Source organism: Podarcis raffonei, chromosome 8, assembly GCF_027172205.1.
Source record: "Podarcis raffonei isolate rPodRaf1 chromosome 8, rPodRaf1.pri, whole genome shotgun sequence".
NCBI classification, from domain to species: Eukaryota; Metazoa; Chordata; class Lepidosauria; order Squamata; family Lacertidae; genus Podarcis; species Podarcis raffonei.
This window is the reverse complement of record NC_070609.1, coordinates 54905858-54928748: the sequence shown is the minus strand read 5'-3', so window position 1 is coordinate 54928748 and position 22891 is coordinate 54905858. Positions and strand designations below refer to the sequence as shown.

General features: G+C 42.6%; 1 protein-coding gene across 1 annotated transcript in view; it reads right to left on the bottom strand.

Moving 5' to 3' along the window:
* Nucleotides 1-22891, bottom strand: part of CDH13 (cadherin 13) — a 589050-nt gene that overhangs the window by 461808 nt on the left and 104351 nt on the right. The window contains exon 2 of the mRNA XM_053400135.1: nt 6553-6664. Coding sequence (XP_053256110.1) covers nt 6553-6664 — 112 coding nt within the window. The remainder of the gene's footprint in view (nt 1-6552; nt 6665-22891) is intronic.

The window sequence follows — 22891 nt, the reverse complement described above, 5'->3', positions numbered from 1 at the left end:
TTATCGTTGTTATCATAACAGTCCTGCTCGTAATACAAAGATGATCTGCTTCTGAAGTCATTGTTAGAAAGACTATAGCAGCATAGAGGTGTATGTATAAGCAAGAAGATATCATGCCCAGAGGAAGGGCAAGATATAAATTCTGTAAACCAAACAATCTGTAAGTCTTGAGGCAGAGCAGGGGAAGGCATAACTGAGTCTTGGAGAAGCCTCTTTTCCTACCAGGGTCTGGTTCTTGTTCCAATCCTAGTATGCATCAGGAAAAGACACTTTTCTAGGGCTGGAGTACAGTGGTACCTTGCAGGACGAAATTAATTCGTTCTGCGAGTTTTTTCGTCTTGCAAATTTTTCGTCTTGCAAAGCACGGATTCCCATAGGAATGCATTGAGGAAACAAACTTGCAAGACGTTTTCGTCTTGCAAAGCAAGCCCATAGGGAAATTCGTCTTGCGAAGCAACTCAAAAAACGAAAAACTCTTTCGTCTTGCGAGTTTTTCATCTTACGAGGCATTCGTCTTGCGAGGTACCACTGTACACCACACCACATCCCTTAACAGTCCTGATTTGAGCGGGACATTGCAGAATTACAAAAGCCACCCTGGCTTCTGATTGGATCCTGGAATGTCCCATTTCGGCTCATGCAGCACATGAACTTGTTCCCACTGTAGGCAGTGATAGCCACCAATTTGGAGGGTTTTTAAAGGTGAGACAAATTCATGGAGGAGGTGGTGGCTACCAACAGCTGTCAGCCATAATGGTGAGACTTTTCTTCCATGTTTGGAGGCAGTAATGCTTCTGAATACCAACTGCTGGAAAATCAACTGCTGGAAAACTTTTGTGCTCAGGTCCTGCTTGTAGGTATCCCAGAGGTATCTGGACAGCCATTGTGAGAACAGAATGCTGGACTATTTGGGCCACTGGCTTGATCCAGCACGCTCTCCCTACATTCTCATGATGCCTTCTCCTTCATAGATTAATAGGCAAAACATTCATCTCCCCACCCTGTTTCAAACTTCTTTATTGCACTTTGTTTTATATCTCACTACAAGGCATTTTAAAAGGTTGTTGAATATGGGAAGCAAACTTTTTTATTGCTTCAGCCTGCATGCAAATAATAAAGAGAGAGAGAGAGAGAGAGGCCTCTTCACTTCTGCCTCTTTCTTTCCCCTCGTAACTTTCATGAATAATGAACACAAGGGCATTTACAACTAAGTAGTAAATACATAAGAAGGAAGTAAAAAAAAAGCCCCGTTCTTAATTACTGACGGAAGCAATGGCAATGGTATGTGTGGCATGTTTCTGTTTAAATTAAAAATATCAAGGGGATTTGCAGAGCATGGGGAGGGGGAGATAGATGTTCCCCTACAACAAAATATGACTGTTCTTTTCAATCTTCAGCTGAGAATTAAAAGTACTCTGTTTATTGAAGACTACAAAAGCAATCACCGTTAGACTTGCTTTGCATATTTGCTCTATTAATTTACATACTCATGGTGGGCTGCACATGCAGATGCAACGACTAAATTACACTGTTCTTGAGTAATGGCAACATTAAAAAAAGTGCTCAGCCTAGTCAAACAGACAATAAAAAATATTGATGAGTCAGCTGGAAAGCCTCTGGTTTAGGGGCACTTCTTCCGCACTGATCCATCTTGGGGTTTGATTATACCCTCTTGCCCTTATCTCTTATCTCGTTCTGCTAAGCAATCCCCTCAAGTAGGACACTGCTATCATCCCACACTGAAAATATGTGGATTGAATTCCCAGAGCGTCAAAGATTTTGAGGAGAGGCTAATATAATTGACCTGTTATTTTCCCAACCTTCCAGCTGCACACATGACTCTCCTAATTGGGAGAGGAATGGGTGGCCCTAGCTGAGCCCACTAGATGTCGGGACCAAAGGGAATTGGCTGCTCCTGGTAGGGACTCTGGGACACTTGCTATGAAAGACACATCAGCCTTGGATCTGGAGGTTGGATCTCCATACCACTGACTTAAGACACATTTAAAGCACATACATTCTGATCAGCCATGACATCCCTCCAATAATTATGCAAGCTGTAGTTTATAAAGGGTGCTGAGACTTGTTAGGATATTCTCCTTGAAGAGCTTTAATTCCCAAATTTCCCACTGAAGAGGGATTGGTTGTTAAACCATCATGGGAACTGGATCTCTGGGAGGGGAACAGGGATCTCCTAACAACTCTCAGCACTCTTAACATACTACAGACACCAGAATTCTTTGGGGAGGACTCATGACTTTTTAAAGTGGTATCATAGTGCTTTCACGGTGTGGCATGAATGTGGCCTCATGAATGTGGCCTCATGCATGCAATGCACCTACTGTACTAATGCAGGGTAGCGGTGGGCTGACTTCACCCAGAGTGTGGCACAGTGGATTGCCTTGATGCCCCTTGTGTCTAATGAGAGTGCAGGGTTTAATCCATCATGACTGAGACCTAGAACTTCTGATCTGATTAAATTGGCTAGAAGTGTAGGGCCAACATTCCACTGAAGTGGAATATGATATATCATACCAATTTGGTGTCTCTGATGAGTAGAACTGCCTAAGTTCTTCACTAAAAAATTATTATTATTATTATTATTATTATTATTATTATTATTATTTTATCATTAAAGTTTTATACATATAATTTTATTATATTTATGTTTTCCCCAAGGGGCAGCTTGCATCAAATATAAAACCACAATAAAACATTAACATTAAGAAACAGAATATCCTATTCAGGCAATAAACAAACCAATAAATCAATAGAAACCAATAATAACAACAAGATAACAAGCAGCAGCCTTGCTTTGTCTTTCCTTGACTTAATATTAAAAATGGTGTCTTAATTATTATGCCAGTTTCACACCAGTGCCATTTGCTGGTTATCACAGAAACAGCAATTGGATATGGCTGAAACAGCTTTTCCTTTCTATAGGATCAAACACAGAGAAAAGAAAAAACCAACAAGACATTTGAATCAGACACCCTCCAACTGCACATCACTTTGAGGTGGCCAATGGCAAAAGGCCAAAAAATGAGGCTGTTTCCTCCTGCTTGATTTGAAACCACTAAGCCCCCTTGGGAACTATGGCCAAAATGCTCATTCAAATTAACAACCAGTCCTCTTTCTCTCCCTCTATCTTTTCCTCCCGCCCCCCTCAGTTTCTGAGGAAATTTTAATTTAACTACTGATAAGATTTCTTACCCACCCTTCACCATAAATATCCCAAGCAGAAACAACATGATATATATTAACCAAAAGAGAAGAGGAAGTTCTACAAGAATACCTTAACTGTCCAAAATCATGGTAAAAAGGTACATCTTCAGTGTATGATGGAAACTCACACTGTAGCATATCCTTGCCTTGTTTTCATAATTTCAAAAGCATGGCAGAACTAACGGGTCCACATCATTTTTTGAAACATTCCAATGAATTTATCAACACTTACCTTCGTACCTTCAAGTAGTATTAAATATGGTGGAGTGTACCTTTATTAGCTTGGCATTAAGATTTGCATGATTGGGATGCGGGTGGTGCTGTGGGTTAAACCACAGAGCCTAGGACTTGCCGATCAGAAGGTCGCGGTTTGAATCCCTGCGACGGGGTGAGCTCAGTCCCTGCTCCTGCCAACCTAGCAGTTTGAAAGCACGTCAAAGTGCTAGTAGATAAATAGGTACCACTCCAGCGGGAAGGTAAACGGCGTTTCCGTGCGCTGCTCTGGTTCGCCAGAAGTGGCTTAGCCATGCTGGCCACATGACCTGGAAGCTGTACGCCGGCTCCCTCGGCCAATAAAGCGGGATGAGTGCCGCAACCCCAGAGTCGGTCACGACTGGACCTAATGGTCAGGGTCAAGGAAAGGAAGAAAGATTTGCATGACCAAAATTATTCTTGGGAAGTCATATTAAGCCCTAGAGTCTATTGAGCATGGAGTGGGGTGGGGTATTAGAACACAAAGAACTGCCTTATACCAAGTCAGACCATTTGTTCATCTGGCTCATTACTGACTACACTGACCAGAGTTTTTAGGCAGGAGTCATCCCGGTCCCTACATGGAGATGCCAGGGATTGTATCTGGGTTCTCTATACAAAGCATGTGCTGTGTCACTGAGCCACAGTCCTTTTGAATGAATGATGTTCAAAAATCAAGCATATGTGCCTTAAAAGGGGGATATGATGTTAGAGCATGTTCTTCTAGAACAACATGTGCACTATCCTTGAAACAAGCACAGTAAAACACAGGCAGAATCCTTTTACACACACAACCTAGAAGGATCAAATATCCATGAGAGCCTCTTGAACATCAAAACAAGATGTCCAATAGTAATGACGACTAGACAGCTAAAGCTCCCTTTTGCTCAAAGGAAGTGGATACTGCAAATCACTGAGAGCATTTTGACTCACTTTAATTTTTTTCAGGGAGAATTATTTGGGAATTCAAGATTCCCTACAATATGCAGATCCAGTATCACTGAGAGCATGCATTGCTGAGATATGTCTATATCACACTAACTGGGAAACATGGAAGAGTTGCATTGTTCCTTCTGTCCAAGGATGGCACATATGAAAAACAGGCAGAGAACAAGTCAGGTCATTCCCCAGCAAACTGCTATGAATGCACAAGGTTTGCTTCACACCCCTTGAGAACGGTGGTCACCAGGCATCTATTTATTTATTACAGTGATTTGTATGCCACTTAATCACAGTTGTCTCTAAGCAATGCACAGGAGACTAAAAAAGCAATTCTAAGAATAGTTAAAAATGAATTAAAACAATAAAAACAGAATTCAATTAAAAGCCTGTTGAAGGATAAAGAAGTGATCAGTAAGTGCCAAAAGTTCAACAGGCAGAGGGCCTTTCTGATTTCAAGTGGCACAATACTGAACACATGACCCTCTGTGGATACAACCCATGCAACCCAGGCATGGGGGACCACTAACAGGGACTTCCTCAAAGACCCTAGTGACCAAGCAGGGATATAATGGATCAGGCAGTCCCTGAGGTTTCCTGGACCCAAGTTATGACGGGATTTGTTAATTAATATAAGAACCTTGAACCTGGTCTGGTAGGGTATGGGCATCCAATGCAAGCTTTTCACACTGGAGTTCTATGCTGGTGATAGTCTGTTCCCATCAAAAATCTAGCTGCAGCATTTTGCACCAGCAGGAGTCTCTGGACAACAACAACAACAACAACATTATTTATACCCTGCCCATCCAGCTGGGTTTTCCCCGTCACTCTGGGCATCTCAAGGGTAGCCCCACACAGCATGCATTGCAGTAATTGAGTCTTTAGCTTAACATGAATTATGGTGACCAGACAATCTCTTTCCAAAAATGGCCATAGCTGGTATAACAGCTGTAGCTGGTAAAAGGCATCCCTAGACACTGAGGCTACCTGAGCCACCAATATTGGAGCAGGAGCACCCACAAACTCTGAATCTGTTCTTCCAGAGAGAGTGCAATCCTATCTAGCACAGGCAACTGGCCCATCTTCTCCACATTGGAACCACCAACCCGCAGCATCTCCATCCTCTCAGCATTCAAGCTCAGCTCCCTGGCTTTCTTCCACTCCACCCAGGCATTAGGAACCATTAACTTTTGTCACCACAGAGACAAGTGAAAAAAACCTCTTCCAATCCATGTATCAAGAGTCTTATGCAGTTGAGGCTTTCTGCAGTTCCTCTATGAGAAATACCACCAACACTATATTTGGACAACCTTGGCTCAAATCCAAGACATTTGTGGATGCAACACTTCATCCATCGGTCATGAAACCTCCAGAAATATGAATGGCAACACCACTACATGTTCTCCAGTTCCCCCTTAGTACCTTGATCAAACAACTAAAGTGCAGAAAGCACAGTTAAGACTTTATGGACCATTTAGCCTTGTGCTATCTGCTTGCCAAGCACACAAAGCCTCTTCCCATCAGTGCCAGCACTTTAATGCAACACCTGTCTACTGGAAATGGAATTTGGCCATGCAGTTCATTCATACTCCCAACTGGCAATAGCAGTTGGTCACCAGAGGTTCAAATGCAGAGGATAAGAAAATGTCTGGAAAGGTTTGAGTAGCACATTCTGAGGTTCAACACAAAGCAGGAACATCTTGTGGACAAGTTGCAAGACACACACTCAACTGCAACTCAAGGTTCTCCAGCATACTCACTCGTTATCAGCACAAAACCACCAAATTAAGTCAAGAACCAAATAATTCAGGAGAAAGGGTACAGTGATTATTCCCAGTGTCCACATCAATATTCAAGCCAACCATTAATTAATGGACAGGAACTACTCAACACAGAGCCATAATACAAAGAAAAGTCTGTATTAATACGGGTTTAGAAAAAGCCCCTCCCGCTTTCAAAATAATAATAATAAAATAAATAGAAGTAATCACACTCCTGTAGGAACAACAGAGGGGAGCCTGTCACAAGGACAATGAATTTTCTGATATATTCCAAAAATGATAGGAACACACAGGCTGTGGTTAATACAATTTGTGTGCGTGTGCAGAAATGACATATGAAAATAAGCTTCCTTACAATTCAGAATCGGCTGGTCCGCCATGAATGCAGACGGGTGTTCAATATGAAAAACCTTTTGTTGGAATCCAGGGATGCATTCTAAATCTTCCGTGAACACATGCAGCAGCACCTGAGAAAACAAAGGGGAAAATGACTTTTCATATCTGCTTGTTCACCGCTCATGCTGGCTTTTGCAAATGATAGCAGGTTTGGATTCAACTTTCCACAAGATTAAAAATGCTCCCTTACATCACACCTTCCCTTTAAGTTTGCTAGTTACTTTAAAAATTTCCCTTTAAGTTTGCTAGTTCTTGCCTTGAGGGTGTACTGCGGAGCTTTCATGCAAACTGTAAGAGGAAGTGACATAAATACATTTCCCATGAAGTCAATCTAATGCAGTTAACAAAGCACATCAAACAGGTATTTTAGGACACTCATCTTTGGCGTGCGTGTATGTGTGTGTCCTATTGGGTTGCCCATTGATTTCAGTGTTTGAGTGCCAGTAATCTCCCAGGACATGAAAGTTCAGTGTGTGCGGAAGCAGTCTCTGAGAAGCAAGCTGTTAAATGTCTTTGAAATGTTAACATCTGTGGGCACTGGGGGGAAGAAAGGCAATGAGGAGTCCATGGGACTAATTGTACATGGTGCAAATCTGTTAATTAAGGCCCAAAATAGCCATTATCGGGGACATTATGGGCTGCTACCTACCAACCATGACACCATTGAGCTTACAATTTCCTTTCCCACAAGCAGCCACCAATGTTGCAAACGGGGAACAGGGAGTTTAATGATGCTCAATGGTAGAGGACATATTTTGCCTGCAAGAGGTCCCAGGCTCAGTCCCTGGCAGGAGAGGGGAAGATTTTTGTCCAAAACACTGTATGTTTGAGCGCCACTGCCAATCAGTTGGCATGTTTGATTTATTTATTTTGATCCAACATGGCAACCTGAGATAGTTTTAACTGGAGCTCCCATGAGTCAACCCTGGGACCACCAGCATGCAAAGGATGAATAAGATGATGTAAGCAATATCTGTATTTCACTCAGTTGTAGTCATGGTTACAGCCCCCCCCTTTTATTCATTTGTACATCCTATTGATTTTGATTTTTTTTGCAGTTGCATTCTCAAAAATTAATAAGCACACACACATTTAAAATGATGCAGTCTGCCATGGAGACATTGCTTTCCCTGTCAGGCAATTGGGGAGCAAAATTTATTGCACTGCACACCATAGGAAGGATAGGAACATTTTCAATGCAGTGGCACTCTTGAATAATGCATCAGAGCAAAAACACTAAACACCACTGAGCCTCTATCCTATGGGGTACTGTGGAGAACGACTACTCCAGCCCTGAAGACAACAAAGTTTTCAGCTGGGCACAGCTTCATTGTTCAGTCTTTTGGAGCAAGACGAAAACATAGCCTGCAGGAGGCGGGAGGAACACTACTTCCCACCTTCGGCATAAGCCACAATTTGCCCAGTTTGGGCTATCATTCAAAAGATGTTTACCTGGAGGAAGACTTGAAATGAAATGTTTGCAGCATGCTGGAAGGTGAATCTGAAGGTGAAAGTTAAGTACAGTTTGTGTCAGTGTTTGTATGAGATCACTGATCTGCCTTGTCACTGTATGAGTGCCAAGGAAAGGGAGGAGAAAGGCAAAAAGAAAGGAATTTGTCAAAGTCCACTTCCAAAGTGATTCCTCTGAGTGCAGCTGAAATCTCATAAGGCTATTTTCCTGGGTAATCTTAAATAAAGAACAAGCTTGCAGTGATGGAAAACTAGAGAAAAAACAAGCCAAAAATATACTGCCCAATATTTTGAAAGGTTCAGTGGAGCACGCACATGGCTCTGAAAAACCATCAGGAAGCCGAGAGCTTGGGCGACTAACCTGTGACTCTCCATATGCTGTTGGACTACAACTCCCATTGTTCTTGACTACTGACCATGCTGTCTGGGACAATGACTGCTGGAGCATCACAGGTTACTCATTCTTGGCCTAGAGGTGTCAGCACCTTAGAGCCACCCAATAAGCTTGAAAGTGGAGCTTTTAAGCAACTGAGAAGTAATTTTCTATGTGCTGTTTGTAGCCAATCAATGTGCAAGGAGGTGAGTAATGCAGGTGAGGAAGAGCACCGAGGAAGAGTCATTCTACATGCTGGAAAGCTAAGCATTAACACAGAAAACACAAGGTGTTTCAGTTTCAAGAGAATGGTTTGCAAGTTCTGTTACGTACAATAGAACTTCAAGGAAAACTGAGATAAGTTACACTAAAAGAACATATTGGAGCACACTAATCATTCGCCTACTTCACAGAAAATAGATATATCTAGTTGAAAAGCAGCTCACGGAGGTCTGCATTGATCTTTGCAATGCACCACAAATTATTATTATTGTATAATTATATAGAACCTTTTAATGAGGGTGAAAGAGGAGAGCGCAAAATATGGTCTGAAGCTCAACATCAAAAAAACTAAGATTATGGCCACTGGTCCCATCACCTCCTGGCAAACAGAAGGGGAAGAAATGGAGGCAGTGAGAGATTTTACTTTCTTGGGCTCCATGATCACTGCAGATGGTGACAGCAGCCAGGTAAAAGACGCCTGCTTTTTGAGAGAAAAGCAATGACAAACCAAGACAGCATATTAAAAAGCAGACACATCACCTTGCCGACAAAGGTCCGTATAGTAAAAGCTATGGTTTTCCCAGTAATGATGTATGGAAGTGAGAGCTGGACCATTAAAGAAGGATGATCGCCGAAGAATTGATGTTTTTGAATTATGGTGCTGGAGGAGACGCTTGAGAGTCCCATGGACTGCAAGAAGATCAAACCTCTCCATTCTGAAGGAAATCAGCCCTGAGTGCTCACTGGAAGGACAGATCCTGAAGCTGAGGCTCCAATACTTTGGCCACATCATGAGAAGAGAAGACTCTCTGGAAAAGACCCTAATGTTGGGAGACTGAGGACACAAGGAGAAGGGGACAACAGAGGACGAGATGGTTGGACAGTGTTCTCAAAGCTACCAACATGAGTTTCACCAAGCTGTGGGAGGCAGTGGAAGACAGGAGTGCCTGGCGTGCTCTGGTCCATGGGGTCACAAAGAGTCGGACACAACTAAACGACTAAAGAACAACAAGTATAATCTTAGAAGGTAGTGTAATCTTAGAAGGATGTGTGGCTGCAAGGAACCATGGTTTTGAGATGGAGTGACTGTCATGAAGGAGCCCTGAACTTCTGAATTTGCCACTACCCTACTGCATACAACCCAATAACTTATTTGGTTGGTGTTGTGGGTGCTTTTTAACACACCTGGCATTTGAACTCCATTCCTCTCACTTAAATGTATCTCAGCCGGTAGCGTGAGAGCTTGACGCCAAGACAAGCTGGCAGAGCTCAGGCAGAGCAGATGGATATATTCCTCATCCTAAATGGTGTGCAACAACTTTGACCTTTTGTTCAAGTGATAAACTAGAAGCTTGGAAGGAGCCAGGAGTGGGACAGAAAGAACAAGCCATGGTCCACCTTACAGTGTTCAGACAGCAGTAGTTTGTAGGTCACCTTATTCTCTGTGTATGAATGGAGAAATTTGATTCAGTTCACATATAAAGGTGAACTTACAATACTGTATATGCAATTTCTGAAACAATGCACCAATTGAAACGCTGTAATCACTCAAATTCATGCTTCCCAGAGTTTTGCTATGCAGTTTGCAAGCCCCCTAAATTCCCCCCCCCCAAACCCTAAGGTAAAGAACATTAGGTTGTGCATTATAATTTGGGAAATCATTTTGTGTATATTCAAAATTGCATTAAAAATGTGTACATTTGGAGAAATTCAACTACAGTGGTACCTCGGGTTAAGAACTTAATTCATTCTGGAGGTCCGTTCTTAACCTGAAACTGCTCTTAACCTGAGGTACCACTTTAGCTAATGGGGCCTACTGCTGCTGCCGCGCCGCTGCTGCACGATTTCTGTTCTCATCCTGAAGCAAAGTTCTTAACCCGAGGTACTATTTCTGGGTTAGCGGAGTCTGTAACCTGAAGCGTCTGTAACCCAAGGTACCACTGTACAATGCTGATGAATCTTCATTGGAATATATATTTTTTAAAAAAATTAAATCAAAAGCTGATGTGGAAATATGGAGCACTGGACTTAAGTTTGAGAGGGACAGAGAAGCCAAAATTCAGCAGAGCTCTTCTGATGTTCTTACATCTTTATACTTTCAATCACATCAATATTGCTTTCCTCAGTATGTCTTATCAATGAAATCTTGAGCTGGAGATGGTAAAGGGACAGAAAACTAAAGCATTTGGAGAGAGCTGAAGTGAAAACCTCTTATCCAAACCTCTCAGCAAAGAAACAGATAGGTGTTATTGGCTTACTGTGGAGATCAAACTAAAGAAATGAGTACCCTGAATGGCTTCAGAAATTATCCTGCAAGGGATGTGTGTGAGATCATCTTACTGACCCAAAGTGCCCTGATTTCTCCTGGGAATAATTACAAGATGCTGGCCCAGCCCTCTTGCAAAACGAGATCATTCTAGCCGCACAATTCCCATCACATTCTTCTCTCCTAGATGTTTGGCAAGGTGCCAAATTCACCTGCACCCAGAAGGTTTTTAATTAATTATCTTTTAAAAGCACAGGCCTGCTTCTGCGTTCCTTACCCACATACACCATGAAAAATTCCTTTATTGAAATTAAATGGCTGTCTTGTCTGCTAAAGGTCTTTGCTTTGAAAAATTCACAGTCCCCAGAACAGAATAAATACAAACTGAGAAAAGAACCTACCATGAAAACATCGAAGGAGGTAAGGACACATACTCTGTTTAACCTACAACATTCATTTCATTAACAAAGTACAGCTGAGGGTGTTAACAACACCCCCGCTGCAAACAGTTTATTGATCAGAGGAAAAGTCTCATGCCTCCAACACTGGATAGCACCCAGTCTGAGCCTCTTCAAAATTTATCCAAGTTGGAGACCATCTCTATGTCTTGCAATAGAGACATGCTTTCTCCGTCTCCCATAACACGAGAACTCATGGGCATCCAACGAAGCTGAATGCTAGATCCAGGACAGATATTAAAAAGTACTTCTTCACACAGCACACAAGTAAATGATGGAACTCACTCCCATAGGAGGCAATAAGGATCACCAATATGGATGGCTTTAAAAGAGGATTGAAGAAATACATGGAGGACAAAGCTATCAATTGCTATGCTCTGCTTCCATGGTCGGAGGCAGTAATGCTTCTGAATACCAGTTGCTAGGAAAATACAGGAGTGCTCAAATCTTGCTTGCAGGTTTCTCACAGGCAGATGGTTGGCTACTGTGAGAATAGGATGCTGGACTTCATAGAATCATAGACTTGTGGACCCAAAGGGTCATTTAGTCCAACCCCTGGAATGCAGGGGTCTCAACACACAATTTCCCCATCCAGTTTGAAACCATACCAGACACTGTTTAGCTCTGCAAATGTGCTAGCCATTTTATTGCTGCACCAGCTCTTCTTAAGCTTTTAAGTGAAGAAACAATTCGCCATAACTCGCAACTGTTGATCTAATGGTGGCGAAGATTCAGGAAGTGAAACTTCCTTCCATCACAGGATAATCACGTTGCACAACATGCTGCACTTGTTGAACTTCTTCTGATCCTGCAAGTATTAAGTAGGGACAGAGTTTTGCTCAAAAAAGCTAGCAAATCCTGTCCATCAAAAAATCAGTTTATGGACTCATTTCTCCTCCTCTCTTTTCTTTCTTTATTCCTTTCTTTCCCCCTCCAGAGGCATTCCAGAGAGTTTCTTAACAGCAGGGAGATAGCCTCTGAAACAAGCTGCTGCACAGAACATAAAATTAATTTCCAACTAGCTGGTCTCAATGTCATCAAAATAGATTGGGCAATTTCAGGTTTAGAAATCATTTTCTCAACTTGTTCCACTGTAACTCTTCTCCATTATTTATCACCTTCAGGGGCATTAGATCATAAAGCCATAAGCTCCAGACTGCTAATTTCATTTCGAAAGCTGAAAGTGTCTCAGCACATCCGGGTAGCAATTAGATGGCCGCCCATAACTTAAGCACCAGTTCAGCCCTCAAAATCATCTTAAGCGGGGCTCCAGTGGTGCACCCAGCCATCTGCCAGCATGAATTTTTGGCCGGGGTTATTAATGCAACACAGGGCTCATTGTGCGAAGAAACTGTTCAAAAAACCCAAACACCTGAGCACAGTCAATGGAGAAAGTTATGTAACTTTCTGTCCTCAATGCCAGGAATGTAGAAAACGCCATATGCTGAGATAGGTCATTGGCCCAGCTAACCAACCAGTAGTGTCTTGTTGCCCATTGGGACTCATGATGCAGAAAGCAGAGAGGCCAAAAGTAGGTGGAGCCAGGAAGCCAATGATAGGCAGTGCAAACTAATTCTAGCTTTGTCCCCATCATCCTTCCTGTTGAGTTTTCCAAAGGCAACATTAAGCAGGAGGAAGCCGACCAGCAGTGCCTGACCCCCGATTGGTTGTATGTAAGAAGGTAGGCCTGTGGGGACTTGCTGAGGGTGAACTGGAGCTTGGTGGGACAGTGCCCCATTCACCTAAATGGAACAGCCTCCACTGTAGACAAACATTGTCTTCTCCATGTTTGGGGAGCCTGTTGAAGCCTGAGGACTACACTGCTGTACAATCATATCTTGGGTTGTGAACGTGATCCGTGCAGAAGGCACGTGTGCAACCCACAGCGTTCGCAGCCTGAAGCACTGCATCTGCGCATGCACATGACATCATTTGGCACTTCTGTGTATGGCTGAAACTCGGAAGTAACCCATTCCGGTACTTCTGGGTTCAGCGCAGCCCGCAACCCAAAAAAGCACAACCCGCAGCATTCATAACCCAAGGTATGATTGTATGTCCTGGTCACACAAGGAGGGCAAATGGCCAGCAGTTTTAATTCTTTACTGACAAAGCATGAACTTCCTGAGGTGCACTAAGCATGCACACACACGCTTCTGGTGGCTTGGTACTGTAGCTGGTGCCCCTCCCTGGGCTTGCACTCTGAGGTAGACAGCTGGAGTAATGGTGGAATCATTTCCACACACAAATTTAAGTACCTTTGTCTGACTGTGAGAGTGCAAGCAACTTGCGACTTCTGTAACGCGGAAGTTGTTGCTGTGCCTTCCTCTTCAAGGCTCTTCTGGTCCTGGGGGACAGTGTGGGAGAGGATGGAGGGGATTCTGCCAGCTCTCTCCCTTCAGGCACCATCTCCCCCTCCACTTCTGCCATGCCGTGTCTTTCCTTCCCTGTCTCCAATTGCTCACACCCCTCCCTATCCTCCAGTTCTGGCTCCTGCCACATGGGAGTCACAAAACCCCATAAATTGCTACCCACTTCCCATGGATCCACCTCTGGCCCTGGTACCTCTTCCACCCGCTCCTCAGAGCTCTGCCAGTCCCTGACATCATCTCAGCAGCCTTCTGGGGCCACATTCAAGTGGTGGTCAAGTCCAGATGCAAAACTGGACAATGAACATGAGTTTTACTTTGCAGTTTCTTCACACTCACACATCCTTCCCTGTCATGGAAATAGATGGATTCGTCCCTCCTCCCCCACATGATTGGCAACCCCGGGGAGGCATGCTCAGAAGTCATAGATCTGCTTTGCTGCAACTGCTGTCCCACCTGCCCACATTATTTATGCCAGTTTTGATGGACAGCTGTTGAGTGATAAAACATCAAAGGTCTGGCCATGGCAGGCTACGAAAGCTGCAGTGATCATATTTTACCAGTCAACAGTTCCATGCAATGCTGTGTGTGCATTGAGTTGTGATGGGCTGTTGGATTTGTGTGCATAGAATTTAATCCTCTTCCACATTTCCTTTCTTTTTTAAAGAGAAAGAGAGAGAGAGAGAGAGAGAGAGAGAGAGAGAGAGAGGAAAAAGACACCCAACAACCCAGTGATAATTCATGAAACTTCTCTTCATAACCTCTACGGTGTTGCTTCCACATCAGATAGTGAATTGAAGTCATTTTTGTGAGAAATGCTATTAAGATTTGGCAGCAAGATCCTTCTGAGATGACAAATATTCCTTTAAAGGGCCTTTCCTTTCCTTTTTACAGCCAGGCTCTGTCCTAAGAGTGAAAGTCACACTTGGAACACTGAAAGGTGGGTTATGAAAATGCAAATTATAGGAACTTTATTGGCTCATATGAATTCCAAGCTCTCTTCCCACTAAAAAGGTATGGCAGCAATAGGCTTCCATTAACTGGAATTGGAACATGACAATCTCTTTAGACGAGCCATATAGCGCCAGGGAAAATTTTATAAGAAAAAGGACTCATAAAAGAAATGATGTGTTTATTATAATCTTGTTTTATCACACACAGGATAGTCAAAGACAGGAAAACCTGACAGTGGACCATTAAGAAGGTGATTTAGTGACAGACAGATATGCTTGAGGAGCCATCTAAAACTTAAGTCAGTTATAAGAAGCACATTGTGAGGATCACACTTTTAAGCAGGTGTCTGCACTACGTGTCAAAATTCCCCAAAGAGCTCCATCTGGAACTCAAGACCCATTATGACAGATTCGTGGGACATTTGTCCCGCCATTTTGGATTTTGGATAGATCTGCTTCAACTGACAGTGCCTTTGCTACAGAGAATTTCATTTGCAGGCTGTTCAATGCTTTTGGTTGCCTATTTAGCTGACTGCATCATTGGTTTTGTAGTGATAAGACTACATAGCCAGTTAGTAGCTCTTATTTCCTATGTATGAAATGGGAAAACACATATGTATTATTTATTTAATTTAAAATAAGCTTCTCACACAAATATAACAGCAGCGTACATAAAACAAAAAGTCAATGTGAAATGTACACCAAAAGCAATGCAGTTAGAATAACACAGCACAGCAGCAGAAGACGTCCAAGTATACTTCCTGAGAAACATTCATCACATTTCAGCAACTGAAATTACATTCTTCTGTGCACTGTTCTGCAGTATTAACATCCAGGGGCATACCATTAGTTTATACCATGCATTCATGACTTGCTAAGATAACCCTGAAACCACATATGTCCAAGGTATCTCACTGAAATCAAAGCCACTGTATTAGAGAGACGTTACTAACTTTAGATCATACCAGCGGGTCTTTCAAAATCTGCAGAGGAATTTAAAAAATCATACCCAACAATCTTTGAAAATAACTGTGTTGGCTCAGAAGTTAATTTGCGCTCCATCACAAAACGTTTAGATGAAAATTACCGGTATTACCTTTCTGGAAATCTATGCATAATGAAGAGAATACTGTAGGCATCTATTACCATTAAAAACTTATTTGAAATGACAAAAAATAGACTAAAGTACTAATGGACATCTGAAGGGTTTTAATTGTTTAATATTACCCTGCCTAACTGGAAGAGAGAAAGTGGAATTTATCCAACCATTCATTATGCATATCACATTTACAATACACGCGCGCACACACACTTTTTATGAGGCTTATCTAACTACTCTCTTTGGATTTTATGGCACAAAGGGACATTAACAGTTTTTTTATCCCCTTTCCTATAATTGCAGTCTTGTAGGGTACCCAGGAAGTTCATTTCCCAGCATCAAAGCATCAAGCTGCCCACCTACAAAATTTTTCACAAAGTAGCTGGTATACAGACTCAACTAAGACTTAATTTTACAGCCTTTAACATGTTTTAACTCTTTACACTTCAACAAAAAAAAGGGAAATGCATCAAAACAGACATATTTTCATAAAATTTGCATATGCAGGTTTATATGTATAGAAAGAAATTTGGAAATAATACCTGAAAAATTAAATAGAAATTCAGTCCATCTCTCCATAGTGGGAAAGTGTCCCTGCACTGATCTCCTTTGCAGAAGTGAACTATTGGTATGCAACTTTAAGCCCGCCCCCCCCCCAATCTGCACTCTGATGGTTCCTTCTCTCTAAACCAGATTTGGACTGCACACATCCTTCAAATAGATGATGCCATCAGACAACTGTCCCTTATGGCAACCTTTCAAGTTAGAGGGCTACCCTACTAGGACGCACTATTATTGGCTGCTGTACCTAAGGCTGAAGATCACGTCAGTTCCTTTTGCAATGCAAGGAACATGGCTTAGGCTTAGCCGTGCACACTTCACCCACTGTTTTTTTTTTATGAAATGTAGCCCTTTACATGAAGTTACCCAAAAATTCTCTATTCTTTTCTTTGTTGTGGGCAGAGCAGGACTGTAACCATTGGAGAAACTGTGGGAATCTACTTCCCATGTGGATTCTCTAAGGCTGATACTTCCAGCTTCCGTACCTTTAATTTGTGCTACATAGAAGAGTATGCAGGCATTATTCTAGACAATGACTCACTAAGATTGGTGTTTGTGTGTGTGTTTGGAGCTGCCTTCTGTCACCCAATTTTCTGGCTAAATCAGTGCAAATATACTGGAGTAACTCACAACACCAAGGCCCTTAGGAGCAAAGGAAGATGCCTTATACTGTTAAAACTGGTAGTTAGCCCAGTTGGTTAGAGTTTGGTGCTGATAACGCCAAGATTGTAAGTTCAATCCCCATACTGTTCACCTGCAAATTCCTGCATTTTAGGGATTGGACTAGATGACCTTCAGAGTAGCCTTATAAAACTCTATAATTCTATGATTCTATGGCTGGTGGTTGCTTTCCAAGGTTTCAGGCTGGGATCTCTCCCAACCCTACCTAGAGAGATCAGGGATTCAACTTGGGACCTTCGGCAAGCAAAACAGATGCTCTGCCACAGAGCTACAGCTCTTCCTCATTTTAAAATATTATTAAATTAAATTTGGTTTTATTAATATTTGCATACCATTAAGTATCATCACCATCATCCTCATCCCCTTGCCCCAGCTCTTCTTCAGAAAGAACCTGGGAAGTCATTCAGCACAACAGCTGAACATTTTGTGTGTACATTGTAATAAAGCAAAAGCTCTAATGCTTACTATATCCTAGTGGCAACTATGACATTGCATCAGGAATGACCTTTTTGCAGGAGCAAAACCCATTAGAAGTAGAAGCAAACCATTAAAGATAAACACTTAATAGGCAAACCAAAAAAAGGGGGGGAAAGAGAACTATACCTGCCATAAATTAATTAGTTCACAAGTATGCAACCAAGACCTTGGTCCATAACCCTCTGTTGTAATTACTTGCCTTTTCTAAAAAAATAAAATAAAAGTAAGAAGCAGCAGCAGAACACAATATTTTTTTATGTACAAAGGAGCTAGTGTTGACCTCAAATGCATTAAGAGTCCCCAAGAAAGTTTTTGCATGTGAAAAATTGAAATCTTGCTCTGTTAGAGTCAACACTCTAATGGAAAAAATGGTTTTGATTATCCTCCATTGCTTCACACAGGGATAAAGACCAGAGAATGATTGACATAGCTGGAAGATTGGGGTTGGGTGCATCTTTCTCTAGCATAGGGGAACAGATTGCATTAGAAGCACTATTAACATGTGGTGGGATAAACTCATTTTTAGCAGTGATTTCAATGAAAACTCACCCTCCTCCTGGAGCAACATGAATCACCACCCTATCAGAAAATTAACTTTGGCTCTTCCACACATCAGTAGTGTGGCAAAACTACATATGTATATGGAATTTCTATATACCGGCTGGGAGGAAAAAATCAGGATTAGAAAAAAAAATCTGTAAATTGTTTTGGTGATTCAGAGGTTTAACCTGAAATCAAGCTAGATTTAAACTTGCTGGTTTCTCTGGTATCTTCTCTCTTGGATGCCAGCTTATGGTATGGATGTATTTCAGGTCACATCCATGGGCAGCTGCCAGGTCCCCACATCCTTACAGAGCTCACCTATGACTGCCCCTCCCCCTTAAAAAATTAGTCTGATACATTGAACAGTACCAGAAGACTAGGTTTAGATGCCATCCCCCTATCCCTCTAATGCAGTATCACTCTGGAGCAATGTCGGAAATAAAATTATAGCACCAGTACCTGGCATAACTTAGAGCACATCAGAGTCTGCAAACATAGAAGGACCTCCAGAAGGAACCTCTTAAAACTGAATCCAGCTGTGTCCCAGGCTGTGTGCCACAAACATATCCATGTATGTTTTTGCTTTTGCTTTTTGTTAGTTTGTGTGTGTGTGTTTTTTTAAAAAAAAGTTTGATCAGGTCCAATGGTGCATACTCCCATGTAAGTGTTCATAGGATTCTATACAGTGGTACCTCGGGTTAAGAACTTAATTCGTTCTGGAGGTCTGTTCTTAACCTGAAACTGTTCTTAACCTGTTCTTAACTTTAGCTAATGAGGCCTCCTGCTGCTGCTGTGCCACCGCTGCACAATTTCTGTTCTCATCCTGAAGCAAAGTTCTTAACCCGAGGTACTATTTCTGGGTTAGTGGAGTCTGTAACCTGAAGCGTATGTAACCCAAGATACCACTGTATACACAGTGAGGCAAATAAACATATATATAAGGAAATGTGTGGAGAGTATATGATTTCCCAAACAAATAAGAGGAAAGCAGAATTAATTGATCATCAACAGATCCTGGTCCAACTTGTATTTTTTGGAAAAGCATCCAAAACATAAAAGTATTTTACCTTCCAAAACAACTTATGTGTCAGGGCTGGAGTGAAGTTAACTCTTTATTCAAGGAAACAATCCACAGCTATGGCCTCATGGCCCCAGCAACTCTTCTCAGTGCCCACTGCAACTCCTCCTCTCCAAGGTCTTTCACATGCAGTCTCAGGCTATGTGTGCACACAGCCCCCCTCTGCTCTGCCCGTTTCATTTCACTGTGTGATGTAGGAGACCGGGGGGAGGGGAGTTGGTTGCAAGTAGGAGAAGGAGACTTCTTCCATAGTCTTCTTCCATAGTCAGTCTCTCTGCCACCTGGCCCCACTCCTGCCCAACCCTCGGTTTTTCCTCAGAGTCTGAACGGTGCTCTGCCACAGCCTCTTCCTGATCACTAAACCCTGTCCCCTCTTCTGCTTCTGACACCTCCTCCTCCCAGTCTTCTCCCTCTGACCACTCATTGTCATCCCACCACTAATTCCCTGGCTCTGAATCTTCTTCCCTAGGGAGTCCTCAGCTGGTGCCTCCCACCATCCAACCATACATTATATGCGTGTTGAAATGCTCTCAAAGCAGCAAAAGTGTTCCTAATGATCCATAAACTCTTAGCATACATTCTGCTGGAATTATGCTACCTTCTATAAATATATATTTGCTAGGGACAAAAACTGTTTTTTTTTCTTTTCTTTCTCTCCACAAATGTATTTACTGCCAAATAAACTACTTCTCGAGGAAGAAACAGCCACCACTTAAAAGTGCCACCTGATATATATCTGTTATGGGAAACCAACAACCCATGACTCTTTTTCAGCTTTTTATTCCACTTGTCTTACTGTTCTGTGATACCTGTTACACCTGTATAACTCAGGATGGTGTTAAGGAAATGTAAAAATGTGAACTGCAACTCCCTTCAGGCCCAGACAGAATGGCCAGTGGTCAGGGATGATGGGAGGTGAAGTCCAGAGACATCTGGAGAGCCTCCAATTCCTCATCCCTGCTCAAGCCCTAAACTGAAGGGTGCTCTACAATATCACTAACCTAAGGCTTGCAAGAAGAAGCTGTAGGCCTCCAGGTGTGGCTGAATGACAGTGCCCATCATCCTTGACCATTGGCCATACTGGCTGTTGCTGGTGGGGGTTGGAGTTCAATAACATACAAAGGACCACAGCATTGTCACCCCTGCTCTGGTCGGATAAAGCTTGAATCTAACAAGCTCAGTGTTCACATACAACAGAATGAGAAACACCTGAATGAGATAAAGAAAAAGGCAACCAAAAATGATCATGGGGGTGACTCCCCTATGAGGAAAGGTTGCAGAATTTGCAACTTTTTAGTTTAGAGAAGAGGCAAATAAGAGGTGACATGACTGAAGTTTATAAAATTATTCATGGCATGGAGAAAGCAGATGGAGTAAAATTTGTCTATCTCTCTCCTAACACTAGGATTCATGGACATCCAATGAAGATGAATGTTAGTAGATTCAGGCCAGATAAAAATAAATAAAAGCATTTCTTCACACAACTACGGACCTTGCTCCTACAGGAGGAAAGGAAACTTGCATGGCTTTAAAATAAAATTGTAAAAACATGGCTATCAATAGCTGAAGGCTATCAATGGCTACTAGCCATGCTGCTCATGTTCTACTTCCATGGTCAGAGGCAGAAATGGTTCTGAAAACCATTTGCTGGGAACTACAGGAGGGGAGAGTGCTCTTGTGGGTGTCCTAAAGGCATCTGGTTGGCCACTGAGAGAATGGGATGCTGGGCTAGATGGCCCATTGACTTGATCCAGCAGGCTCTTCTTACATTTTTGAGTATCTAACATACTAATTCAGGTTTCTGGGGGGTTGAGGGAGGGAAGAGTCTTAGTCTAGTTCCCTTTCCCCCCTGTTTACATGGTGATGGTGGGACCAACTCCTGTAAGACAGCTTTTGGTGTTATGTAGACTACAGGGGTAGTGCAAGCATAGCTATTATTTTTATTGTGCAGAAGTGAAAAATTTCTTGGCCAGTACAGTGGCACCTCAGGTTACATACACTTCAGGTTACATACGCTTCAGGTTACAGACTCCGCTTACCCAGAAATAGTGCTTCAGGTTAAGAACTTTGCTTCAGGATGAGAACAGAAATTGTGCTCCGGCAGCGCAGCGGCAGCAGGAGGCCCCATTAGTTAAAGTGGTGCTTCAGGTTAAGACCAGTTTCAGGTTATGTACAGACCTCTGGAACGAATTAAGTACTTAACCTGAGGTACCACTGTAAATAGGTAGATTTGTCACATTTAAAGCTGTACCACAGAGAAAATCTACTCATCTTCACTTGTAAACAAGAACAAATAGCAATGTGTGAGAAACATACTGACATCCAGTAATTTCAATCACACATAGCAATTTAAAATTACTGAAGCACTCTTTTCATTTTTGTCCCTCCAACCGTGCTCAGCCCAGAAATTGTTTGAGGAGGGGAGCTGTGATGGCTGGGCATGAAATAATTTGGTTTTTTTTCCAAGGGCCTCCTTTCTGCCTCCCTTTAACAAAAAGCTTCCATTTGAAAGTGGAAGGAGGTTGGTTTTGTGCCACACTCTGCAATTTTGAATTATTTAAAACACACATTTGCTCCATCAGTGCTTCCCACTTCCTGAAGCAGGAAGCTGCTTTTAATTGCTAGCATCAATATTAAAAAAACCCCAAACACTATGTTGAATTCCTAACCTCAATAAAAAGGCCACAGATTGAAACAGAACCTCAAACACCAAGGATTGCAGTCAGTGCCCAGGCTACAGAAGGTGTTTGTGGCCAAATGGCTCTGAATGCAATCCATCCTCTTGATCTGGGGGGAGGACCGTAGACCATGCAGGTTGTCTCAGGTCCAATCCCCAGCATCTCCAGGTAGGGCTGGGGAAAGCTGCTGACCAAACCCCAGATCTAATGTGTACAGGAACTCATTCAAGGTAGGTCTTGCCCCATGGATCAGTCCCTGCCTCCCCACAGCTGCCTGTGTCTTTTCCTCCCCAGGGATTTCCCCCCCTACATCACAGTGGGAACTTCCTGATATTTCAGAGCTATGTATCCCATCACCCTTAAGAATTGGAGATGCTGGATGAGACTGATGGCATTGAGGGCCTGATGTTTCAGATTTTAATTCCCATCAGCCTCAGCCAACATGTATAATGATCAGGATTGATGGGAGTTGGAGACTAAAACATCTGGAGGGCACCATGTGAGGGGATGCCTCCGGATGTTACTGGACAGCTGTCAGTGTTCCTGAACACTGGCTATGCTAGGTGGGGCTGATGCCGGAGTCAGACAACACCTGGAGGGTCAGAAGTTCCTAATATCTGGTCTATATCATTCTTAAAGCGCAGTGCCCCAAACTGACCGGAATATTCCAGATGAGGAATAACTAGCATAGCACAAAGTGGCATCATTATTCCCTGTCACACAGAAATGATGGTTCTATTCATGCAGCCTTAAGCCGCTTTAAGGCAGAATCATTTAAGGGAGCAGTAGAATTTCATACATCTGGAGGGGGGGTAGATTTTCATGACTTTTGCATACACCAAAGTCAAAAAAGTCACTTGTAGGGTACAGTAAATTGAAACAATAGTGTCTTGTTCTTACTGCTCTGCCTTCCCATCAAGGGCTGTAAAAAGTCCCCCTGTTCCAATTTCAATTATGGGGAAAAAATATTCACATCTGAGATGCGCTGTACAAAGCCACCCTTTATCCAGAGTTAATTGTGCTCACTGCAGTCACTCCCCCAGGATGAAGGTCTTAGAGTTTTCAGTTGTTGT